We start from the raw sequence: 13,244 nt of genomic DNA, 5'->3' as shown, positions 1-13,244 counted from the left end.
TACGTATAGTATAGTAGTAGTAGTAGTACGTAGTAGTAGAGAGAGAGAGAGAGAGAGAGAGAGAGAGTTTACAGATCATTTTATTGTAACTCGATAATTTATTTTGAATCAATCCCAAATATTGTATATATGTTTAAAAATGATTTATGATAATTTATATCAAGTTACATCATTTTGCATTAATTATGCGAAAAAGTCAGTATACGGCTTCATTCAAATTCGTATCTGAATATTTACGATATAAAAATGCAACTTATGCGTCAGACGAATAAAATGATTCAAAATACATCAATCAGCAAAGTACCTGGGTAACGGGATTCTCGCCCGGACGATAGACAACATTGTGCATCGGTCGTTTACGACCGACATAATTCACGCAGACGAACTCGAGAAGACTCGCATAGATGAAACACATACATACTCCATCCCATACGTTCATGGCAGTCAAGTTTGAAACAACAGGCAGCGTTCCCCGGAAGCCATTTGACGTGGTGAAAAAGTTGAGCATCGTTGTTACACCTAAAATAATTGAAAGGAATTTTTCATGTCAGAATAAACTATATGTCTATTGTGATTAAAATGCAAAACATTTAAGAAATTAAAGAACTTTAAAAAAAGTTAAAAACTGTTTTTTATTGCTAGATATTTTTTTTGACTAACTAAAGTTATAAAATTGAAATTGATATAGATAAATAATTGTAAGTCGTAAATATTGTAAATCATAAATTTTGTAAAATTTTTATCACTTAAGACATTGAATACAAATTCTCTCAAAATATTATTTTTAGAAACAGTGGCTCCAATATGTCAAACATCATTTAATGTAATTTGAAAGTAATACTCTTAATAATATTGATAATAACGCTTTTTTATAGACACACTTTTTTGCTTTGAACTTTTTTTTAAAATTATAATTAAACAAGAATTTTATTTTTTAGGAAAATGCAACTTTTTTGTGTAGATATGTTTAAAATCTAAACAATTGTGATATGAATTTGGACGGATAAAAATAAATTTAACTAAATAAATCTAATTAAATAAGAGAAATCTTGTATTAGATAAAAGTAAATATTAATGTTTAAATATCTTTGTGTAAATTTACATATCATTTACATATCATATATCTGATTTTGTAAATCGCGTGTCAAAATCTTTTTTGGTTTTGAAACGCAATAATAGTAGTAATGTTATTTTTATTTAATTGCTTTACAAGCAATTTAATAATTTTTATAAACTTTTATGTTAATTTCTTCTCGTTTTCTTTGAAATTTGATTTTGCTATATTTTTCATTGCTGAAAGAATATTTTGACAATCCAACAAATTTAGATCGCCATCTTGAAAACTATGCAAAAATTCATTTTTCATTAATACTCTCTAAAATATTGATTGTACATAAAAAGTGTCAGACAAAAAAAAAGTTTGTGATATTGACAAAAAATCCTGTACATAATAAACGTATATTTAATATCTTAGTCATATTTGAAAAACTGGTTTGAAATTAGGCTTTTATTCGACGCGTTCATGGGTTTCTAAATTCTTATGCAAAGTGCGACTCTACAAAAAATTCGAACTTTTCACACGAAGGGAGATATTGAAAAATAAGTTAAGTTTATAGTTACAGTATTATTCTCTTGATTATTAAATAATTTAGCTTATTACTTATTTAATATCTTGTTGTTCATATATTGGTCGCTACAGGATATAATTAGACAGGATATAATAAGATCGCAATTTAGTAAAAAATGATTTATATAAACGATCATAACGACATATTAAAGATCATCATAATCTCATAATGTACTACGAACGTTTATTGGATGTAAAATGGCGATGTTTTGTACATCTAAACTATGTCTATTGAATGTCCTCGGGACAATTCTGATACGTCCTTGAGATATCTATGTCGAATGAGAATACCTAAGGTTATCCTTCGGAAGTCCAATGTTATGGGCTTCCGTACCCAGCAAACGAGAATGGATTGAAATGGATTAAAATGATTCAGATTTTCAGAAGTAATGGATTCATGAATGTTAAAATGAATCTTTTTCAATCCTGAATGCATTTTTATTCATTTATAGAAATTGTATAAAGCAAAAATCTATGCTTTTTCAATCTTGAATGCATTTTTATTCATTTATAGGAATCGTATAGACCATATCTCTATGCCTTTTAATCTAAAAATAATATTAGCATTTTCTGTGTGTATCGTAAATATTATTCAATTCAGAATTGTGAATAGAAAATACAGTTTTTTTTAATTCGCTTAAATTCAAAAATAATAGCAGCAATTTCTGTGCAACGTGAATACTGCTCAATTCAATATTCTGAATATGAAATGCAGTTTTTCAATCTAATTGAATAAAAAAAGTTTTTATTAAAAAATGAATCATAAATGCTACTTAAACTATTCAAAATTGTAAATAAGAAATTTCGTCTTAAGGAGATCCTAAAGCGAAATTCGAACTCCGATGAAGTTACCAGAAGTCGTACCGCGCATCAATATGTTTTTATATACTATCGCATCAATATTTCATGCAATCTATGATACACACAGTCGCATGTATCAATTTTCGTATAACAAATTCGTCGCGATAAAGCGTCTAAGTTTAATTCTAAGAACTCGACGTTATTTGTTTGTGTAAACTACGTGTCTGGGAATCACTATTTCGTACGTACAGATTGCAAAGTATTCATTCCAAGCAAATGTCACGACTTGAGCTGAGACGCCATATCACTAAAAAATGGTAAAAAATATATTAATTTTGAAATTTATATTTTAATCGTTTTCAGCATAGATTCCACTTTCCAGACACGTATTAATGTATATATTTTAATCCTGGAAAAGACTTTTCGAATCGGTGAAAAAAAAAGTATTTGTTATACAAAAATTGATTTAATCGTAAAATAGGAGACTTTAGGATCCCTTTAATCCAATTAAGTTAAAAAAAGTTGTAAAAATAATGAGCTATGTTATTTTGTTTCTCTTTAATTAGAAATAAAATGAATGATCGATGTGAATACTCACAAACCAAGTCGAACACAACCCGAATATTAGGCTACTCACGCGCGACATCGATCAAGCGAGATTAGATTATCCGACACTTACTCAATGTTGTCTCATAATGTGTCAGTAATGTAAATTGTTTATACTTTATTATATCTGTTAAATGATGATATTTTTATTATATCTATATAATTTCGTTACTAGTTTAACTGGTTGTAATTGAAGTAAACAATAAGTAACACATTTACCAATTGAAAAAGGTGTAGCGGTATCGTAGAAGATTCATAATCCAGAGATCCCAGGTTTGAATCCCACTAAGGTGCGTTTTTTAATAACAATTTGAAGTAGTTAATTTTAGGTATAATTATAAATGTTAGGAATAAAATTTGTAACCCTTAAATATGAATGTTTATTTTTTTCGAATATTAAACTAGTGCGAGCTCGGATCCAATCCATTTTAATCTATTCAATTTATTTTCATGGATTTAAAGTATGTATTAAAAAAATTTTAATCCATTTTAATTCATTCTCGTTTGCTGGGTAGCTTGAAATGATTTCGGGGCTTGGAAATAACACTCCTTTCTTTTATTAATCTGATTTCTCATTAATCTTTATGTATATTCTTTAAAAGTTTATATTTATATTTTTTAAACTAGTATTAATTATACTATAATATTTTTTGTAATAAAAGTTTTTTATTTAATTTAGAGAAATATTCCCAGACAGCACAAAAAGTCCATTGGACGTCCAAATCTGGTTTTTATTTAGTCCGAGTACAAATGTTTTAAAAACGTACGTTATTTAACGTACAAAGTATGTTCACATTTGAACATTTAAAAAATGTTCATCTCATACAAAAAATTTTCTAAATCTGTTCGCGACGTGTTACTTTCGCTGACTTAACAAATTAAAATTTTTTTAAGATCGCACGAGGAGTTTCACTTTTGTTAGTATGTACGAACACCTTTTGAACGTCTCATAGACATCCCTAGGACATCAGTGCTGTGTTGAAAATTTTTAATGACAAAAAATCTATACTGTTTAGGTACATAACTGGCATGGTATTAATACGACATACTATTATCAACAGGAGAGAAATTGTGGAGATCTCTAATCAAAGACATATACATAATAACTGTGAAAATACGGTGTATGATTTCTTAATCTAAAAATAGTCGTTATAACATTAAGATTAAATATCAGTAACTGACTGGATGTTCGGTTGAACAACACAAATTTCTATCAGGACTATATTGAGCAGGTGTATCATACTATACATTCATGATTATATAGGTATTCGTGAATTATCGAAGTGCAGCGGTTTCCATATAATTTCGAGAAGTCAAGGATGGTGATATGCAACCAGATGGATGATCATTTCGAAGCACTATAAAATTAATCTCCGAATTCAGGGAAAAACGTTTTCTTTTTTATCATAATTTTATGATGTGTATTCTGGAATAAGAAATTAATCAATAATAATACTCATAAAAGAATCATTTGATCTTGATTGTGGTCTAAAATTTGTTTAATATATTAATTCATTAATGTTTAATATATTAAATCAGTTTAAGTTCATTGCGACCTAAAATAAACGTTTTTAAGTCCAAAATGGTAACATTTGATGTCTTTAAAACATTTTTTAAATATCCATAGATTTAATCTGGATGTTTTTAATATGTCCAAAACGTTCAATTTATGTTAAATATATTTTTAAAACGTTATTGTGCTGTCTGGGTTATTAGCGTCTCAGAGTGTTTGTGTTTAAAAGTCCGAACATTTCGGCATACAGTCACATCTGAGACAAATTGATTTTCATGTATATATGAATGACCGAACATTTTGCGACTTTAGCTTAAAATTTATAAATTAGGAATATTGTATTATTCGCGGAACATTTAACTTTGACCGATCATTGCTCTCTATCGTATGTACGTTGTACATTTTACATGATCGGATCTTACTTCTTACTAATTATACTTTAACCTCTAATCTAGTGCCTGTCAAAGTATTGGAACATTTGCTATTGAAATAGCGCGTATACACCGGAAAAAAGGGCTCCGTTAATAATATTGATCTGCTGTCACCCATAAAGGCCTGAATAAAGAAAGAGAGATGAAAAAAATTGTCTGATTGGATGTCTAAATCAGGTGATTTAGACAAACAATACGTCATCATTTTTTCATTGTATTCATATGCATAGACTACAGTAACATGTGGTGAGCATCATGTGATGAAACCATGTGAGAATCTATTATACTTATGATGAGGCCGCTATTAGTGAAAGAACGTGTCGTGAGTGGTTTCAACGCTTCAAGAACGGTGATTTTGACGTCGAAGACTGGCATAGCGATGGAAGAGAGAAGGTTTTCGAAGATGCAGAATTGGAGGCATTATTTGAGCAAGACTCGTATCAAAATCAAGAAGAATTGGCACGATTATTGGGAGTGACTCAACAAGCCATTTCAAAACGCCTCAAAGCCATGAATGATTCAGAAGCAAGGAAATTGGGTGCCGTACGAATTGAAGCCGAGAAATGTTGAACGGCGTTTGTTTGCTTGTGAATAGCTGCTTAAAAGGACGGAAGGGATTTCTGCATCGCATTGTGACTGGGGACGAAAAATGGGTTCATTACGATAATCCCAAGCGCAGAAAATCATGGGGAGTCCCCGGCCATGCTTCCACGTCGACCGCCAAACCGAATATTCACGGCTCCAAGGTCATGCTCTGTATTTGGTGGGACCAGCTCGGCGTAGTATATTATGAACTGTTAAAACCGACTGAAACAATCACAGGCGATCGGTATCGAACGCAATTGATGCGTTTAAGCCGAGCATTGAAAGACAAACGGCCGCAATACAACGAGAGACATGATAAAGTGATTTTGCAGCATGACAATGCTCGACCCCATGTTGCGAATGTGGTCAAGACATACTTGGAAACGTTGAAATGGGAAGTCCTACCCCACCCGCCGTATTCTCGAGACGTTGCTCCCTCTGACTATCACTTGTTTCGATCAATGGCACACGGCCTGGCTGATCAGCACTTCCGGTCTTATGAAGAAGTAAAAAATTGGATCGATTCGTGGATAGCCTCAAAAGATGACCAGTTTTTTCGACGCGGGATTCGTACGCTACCCGAAAGATGAGAGAAAGTAGTGGCCAGCGATGGACAATACTTTGAATCATAAATGTATAACCAGTTTTTTACAATAAAGCCTCGAATTTCGGAAAAAAACGGCGGAAGCAAAGTTGTATACCTAATATACTAATGAGTATCCTTGTGGAAAAAAATGCCCTCAGTAATCTAGCACAATCCGATTCAATGTTGCATCTTTGTTTTCTTGGCCTTTAGCAGTTGTGTTGTTAAAATGCCATTACATGGGAGCATCAAGCGTCGAGCATCTGAATAAAAATTTATTGCACATGATTATGAAACTTCTGATTCTAGCTTCTTAATGCAAAATAGTAAATTAAGAGAAATTATGTTTTGATATATATACTATTATTCTAACATATATATATATATATATATATATATATATATAGATAATATTAAAATTTATTTATTTATTGTATTTACATTATATGTATAAGATAATCTAAAAGATTAGATTACAATTCCGCCTATACATGTGGAAACAACACTGTATCGCTAGTGCCAAGCTCGGAAAAAGGAGGAAGGTTCATAAACAAGCTCTCTGTTTAAGATAAAATGTCAACATATTCAAATAAACATCAGAAATGCTTCAGATACAGATCTCTAGAAACAACTCGGCAAGAAGAAGAAAATGACTATAGAAAGAGGACTTACTGGAACATACAATCGTAGAACAAAAGGATCAGGAGATACTGATGGAACTTAATAGACACAACATCAACATATGCACAAAATCAGAGATAAATAAAAGAGATATGTATCTTCCAAATACATCTAACAATTACGTTCTAATGTACAGTGGTAAAAACAGAAACATTAGAGAGCACAATATAATACATATACTGTGTACACTGAGAATGAAGGACAGAATACACATGATACGCTCCAGATTTTGTATATGAACAAAATCAAGACAGAAAAACACATCTTCTATGAAACTACTTCTATGAAACAACTACTCCAACATTGAAAGTACCTCTGCAAGATAAGATACTAATCAATTGGAGCATATACTTCTTACTGGTCCTGGATACTAGAGCACTAAGCTCAGCATAGGAAGCGATCGCAACCTAGTTTTAAGTAAGTTAAGAATTAAGACTTCAAGATTTAAAAGGAAATCAGATACATACAGAAATACAAAATCGAATCTTTTGATAAAGAAAGCACTAAACCGCTATATGCTAGCTAGGAGACTAGAAGGACGTGAACTACAATGGAATTTACATGTGAAAAAAATGGAAACAAACAGATTAGGCAAAATATAATAAAAATATAATAGCCAAAACTGATAGAACTTACGACTGCCGAGATGTCCACCCAAATGATGGGAATTGTGGATCATTTCTCTTCAAGAAGAATAACAGCATTGAAGATGAATGATACAGAGGGCTTACTCTAAACTAACAAGGAGAGGCTTATACGTTCTGCTCTTCATCGATTGTGATCAAAATTGGAGCGATGTTAGAGGAGTCTACCTCACACAAGTGAACCTATAAAGACATTCCCACTAATGGGCCTTAGAAACCGAGTAACGAGCATTTAAAAATATACCAAAAATTTGGAAACAGCCTAATATCTTGAAAGGTATGCATTTTTGAGAAAAATGTCTTACAATTAGACAAAAGTGATAGAATTTAATAAAATGTATTTATTGGTTTTATTAGTTTGATCTTGACATCGTCATGGTCAAGTCAAGGTTGACGTAAATTGTCCCTATTTCAATCATAATAAAATGTCATATATTTGATGATTTTTGAATTTTGTTAAAATATGAAAAGCGATTATTATATGTTTCATTTTTGTGGTAAAAATGTTATGCTCATTTACTTATTTCATTCACATTATATATATTCTCTTCATATTTATGGGAAACTGATTGTTCTACGTGATTCTATAGCCCAAAAATTATAAAAAGTTTATACATATTTCGGTTGGAGGCAAAAATTGATGACTTTTATCTATTTTCTTTACTTGTTAATATTATTAATGGTGCCTCTCACAATGTTTTAATCACTGTAATTAGTAACAAAAATGAAATTTCATTAAATAGTTCGTCGGTCTCAGATATTATTTTTGAGTATTTGTACAATTATATGAACATTTCTAATTATTCGAACATTTCTAACAGTTTTCTCATTCAGTCCGTCTTCGCAACATAAAAACAATGTTGTTGATCTATATATGTTGGATCTCTTCACAAATTTCTTTACACGTTAAACCTGTTGATTTTTAGCGAAAATATCAAGAAAATTTGAGAAAAATACGATGCGCAATGGTCCCCTTCTTATTGTCGAAGTCATGAAATGATTTGCTCCAAATTTGACAGATTCTTCGAAGAATTGCCGACTGAGAAACTTTAATTCAAGAGCGAATTTTATATTATACGATCTCAGGAAGAATAAACTATATTTTAAATAATAAATTATGTAGAGAAGGGCTATGAGCCAAAAGACAAAACAATGGAATGTAAATAATAAAATATAATTGAAACAAAAATATAATTACAAATAGTGTTTCGATCCTACTTGTGTCATTCTCAATGTTAAATAAAACGAAACATAAAAATAAATTTAAATTATAAACGGTTTAAATAAATTAAAAATGAATTATAGAATGAATTAACAATAATGTAAAAAATAAACTTACTATATTTTATTTAAGATCAAAGCTGACTTTACCAAAGTTATTTCTTATTCCCATATCCCTTGCGCTCTCTCTGAGTGAACTCGGCATTTAATCGAGCAATTTTTCTTCGATCGAGAAGAAATCGAGAACGAATATCATTATTGGCGATTATGTTAGACATCACATTAGGTATCATTCTGATATTACGCTAAATCTATGTTGAGAGTATATGATCTACTCAGACAGCACAGTACGAGTAACATTTTAAAAATTTATTTAAAACGTACATATTGGACGTATTGAAAATCATCTAGATTAGATCCATGGATATTTTAAAAACATTTTAAAAACATCCAGAGTTACTATTTTGGACTTCTTAAAAACGTCCATTTAGGACGCAAACTGAACTAAAACTGAATTAATATATTAAATAAATTTTAAATCACAATCAAGACAAAATGATTTTCATATGAATATTATTACTGATTAATATCTTATTCCAGAATATACATCAAAAATTATGATTAAAAAAAAATGTTTTTCCTTGAATTCGGGAACTAATTTTATAGTGCTTCAAAACGATTACCCATCCGGTTGCATACCATCATCCACTATGTTTTGACTTTTGAAATCATATGGAAACCACTTTGATGATCCACGAACCACCTATATAATCATGGATGTATAGTTATGATGTATACATCTGTTCAATATGGTCCTGATAGAAATTTGTACAGTTCAACTGAACATCCAGTCAATTCTAATCTAAAACTATCTAATATTTAATCTTAATATTCTTCTTCCACGGCTCCTTTTTATATAAAAATTATGCGTTTCGCGGGTTTCTTCCGTGTTCATTCTTGGAATGATCTCATATATATATATTTGAATGTCTTGTTTGCTGTTTAACATTTTATTTGACTGCCCAACAAACGAGGATGGATTGAAAATGAATTGAAAAGAATTCAGATTTTCAGAAATATTGATTCACGAATGTTAAAAAAAATGAATGCTTTTCCCGAATGCATTTTTATTCATTTATAGAAATTGCATGGAGCACATCTCTATACTTTTCAATCTAAAAATAATATTAGCTTTTTCTGTACACAACATTGTGAATACTATTCAATTCAAAATTTTCAGTAGGAAATATAGTTTTTTTAACAATTAATATATAAAATATTAATATTTATATTATAATAATATTTTATTAATTATTGCGAAAATTACAACACGATAGAGGACTTTTCTTCTCAGTTTAATCCATTCTGCCCCTATGCGAAAGATTTTCCAAATACCTTGTATACATAAAGTTATATGTATGCATGTGTATGTATATACATTTGTATACATGTATATATTCTGCAATACACTCTACTATTTTTGTTAATTTTATAATCAAACTATTGTTTTCTAAACAAAACTAACTTTTAAGATTATTTGTATGGAAGGCCACATTACCATCTATATTTCTCTTCGATTTGCCATTATGCAATGTCGCCACATTTTTATTAAATATCTTCATAAATATTTCGTAAGTCCAGAATCGACATTTTAATGAATGTGATTATCAAGTTTTAAACTTAAATATTCATTATTAACCAAATAAATCAATTATCGTGTAACTAGAGTTCACTTTCTTCTCTACTAAATAGTGTTAAAAACACATTAAAAAAAAATTATTTTAAACATTTGTTTTAAAAAAAACATGTTTAATTTAATCTGATGTTTAAAACATGTTTTAAACATTTGTTTAAAAAAAAGACGAAACAACTCCGGTCATCTCCATTTTTTACAATAGAATTGTATAATTTTTTTACACAATGATTCCTTTAATTATTCTGCATATAAAAGTATTAAGTGATATCAAAAAACCAGTAGTTTATTAGATATTTTATACTTTATTTTGATATATATTGACATAAAATATTAAATATGTTATTATATTTAAAATGTTAAATATACAATAATAACTCATAAACTAATAATTTTTTTATAATCGTACCTTAAGACTTTTATGAACAGAATAATTAGATGAATCAATTAGTGCAAAGAATATACATAATTACTTTAAAAAATATGTGAGCAAAATGGAAATTTGTTAAATAAACAACTATATGTTTTTTTTCCCACTAATTGATTCATCTCATTATTCTGTTCATAAAAATATTAAGGAACGATTATTAAAAAATTAATAGTTTACAAGTTATTTAACATTTTATGCCAATATTAATGATAATGCCAATATTAATAATAATTAATAATTAATAGTTTACAAGTTATTTAACATTTTATGCCAATATATTTTTCTTTTTAAATAATTATGAAATTCCGTTATGTAGACTTACCAATCATCACTCGCGCCGGTACGGCATTCCATTCAAGCCAAAATGTGATGAACGAACTGGTTACTAGAATAATGCCTGGGATGAAAACCGTAGTGAAATAGAAGGAACGATCTCGCGTGAAGATCAAATCCACCTTCAAGCAGCTGTAATTACCTGAGTCAAGCACACGTAATTTTATTTTTCGTGTTGCAGCAAAAATCGATAAAAATTTATACTTTGAGGAGCAAAAAGAAAAAGTACCTTGATAACACTTTGATTCAAATAGAGACAAATCATTAATGGATATTCAAACACTAAATACTTAAATACTTCACTATTAATGAGATAATAAATTTAAATAATTATTGAGAAAAAGTTAAATCTCGCTGATAACCTTGATCTTGATTTGTCTTATCAAGATCGTGATTCTGAATAACTTTGTTTTAATAACTAGATGGCGATCCCTTATAGTATATCCCTATTTCTGAAATACTTTAAAGTATTAAATTATATATAATATAATATTTAAAGTATTAAATTTTATTTCGGTATGCAGGATCCGGTCGAATAATACGTAAAAGTGGGCACGACAAGATTCCTTATAAAAAAGTAAAAGAAATATAGAATGAAATTTTTCGATTTTCTGCTTAGTTTTCGAGAAAATTTAATTTGAAAATCCGCTGCGTACTGTTACGGCTAAGCTATAGTCGAGCGATGTATAACGTGTATAATGTTTAAACAACGTTAACAACGAAATCTAAAAACTATTAGATTTGAGGGCAAATGCAAAGAAAATTTTTAGTGAACAAAATTTTATTTTATTAATTACAGTATTACTCCTATCGATGTATTCCCTATTATAATAAGAGTATAAATCATCATGATATTTGAATGAAATCTGCTATGAGTGTCGAGTCATCGTAAGTCGTTTATGAACACTACACACGTTATACATTACTCGATGAGCTTAGCCGTAGTTTAGCCGTAACAGCGTACGTACGCCACAGTTTTTCAAACTCGATTTTCTCGAAAACTAAGTAGAAAAATTTTATTCTATATATATTTTTTTACTTTTTTATAAGAAATCACGTTGTGCTCGTTTTTAGATGTTATTCGGCCGGTCCCTGTACATTTCAGTTTTTCATACTGTCTTTGTGTAATTTGTTTTGTATTATAATTCGTGCTTCTTTATTGGCATTTTTTGTTTATATTCGCTACTTGTATTTGGTATGACGTTTAATGTAAACGTTTAAAATGTCGTCAATGAATTTCGTCCATTCTTCAATTTAAAAAAAAACAGTTTTCAACATGCAACTATTATATATAAGTTTTTGAGTCTTATTGAAGATAAAGATAAGTTAATAGATTTTCTGATTAAAAAATTATTCATGGATGTGTCAAATATTTACGATGTGAAATAATGTTGGATTTAAATCGGAAGTATATGCTTCTTGTTTAAAACTACGAAATATAAACAATATAAACATAAGAAACAATACAAAATATTGTGTCACTTCAGATGAATTCACTGAATATAAGACATGGTTTTCCTATGTTCATCTACAATGAATAAATTTATTCTTATTGAATACTTTTTAACAATTCAACGCCATTCTTGACAAATTTTTAATGGAAAGTTTTTAATGGAAGAATTTGATATTATCTTATTACATTTATCACAATGGTCAAATTTTTATGTGAGGTTAGTTTTTATATATTTTATATATTTTATTATATTTATTATATTTGCACGTGTCTGTAAAAGTATTTTTTATTTTCTTATTAATCTGAATTATTTTTCTTATACGTGATCAATGTACAATAAGAGTTATAGATGATCGTGAGTTACCAGGAACAGTGTTCTCAGATCCTGACATGGGACCTGTTTCTTTTTAGCGTGGGGTTTTAATCTCATCACATGATTGCTAAGCGCAAACTATATGCTACCGTAGCATGTGGTAAGGTCCCACGAGATCACATAACGAAAACACATGAGATCCCGCCAGAGAGAGAGAGGGAGAGAGAGAGAGAGAGAGAGAGAGAGAGAGAGAGAGAGAGAGAGAGAGAGAGAGAGAGAGAGAGAGAGAGAGAGAGAGAGAGAGAGAGAGAGAGAGAGAGAGAGAGAGAG

General features: G+C 29.7%; 1 protein-coding gene across 1 annotated transcript in view; it reads right to left on the bottom strand.

Moving 5' to 3' along the window:
- LOC105622176 (glutamate-gated chloride channel) overlaps positions 1–13,244 on the bottom strand; it is a 419,590-nt gene that overhangs the window by 136,077 nt on the left and 270,269 nt on the right. The window contains exons 8-9 of the mRNA XM_012203609.1: positions 11,138–11,290; positions 305–519 (exon numbers count right to left, since the gene is read on the bottom strand). Coding sequence (XP_012058999.1) covers positions 305–519; positions 11,138–11,290 — 368 coding nt within the window. The remainder of the gene's footprint in view (positions 1–304; positions 520–11,137; positions 11,291–13,244) is intronic.

This window comes from Atta cephalotes, assembly GCF_000143395.1.
Source record: "Atta cephalotes unplaced genomic scaffold scaffold00002, whole genome shotgun sequence".
Classification (NCBI taxonomy): Eukaryota; Metazoa; Arthropoda; class Insecta; order Hymenoptera; family Formicidae; genus Atta; species Atta cephalotes.
Note: the sequence above shows the minus strand (reverse complement) of the source record. Positions and strands in the feature narration are given on the sequence as shown.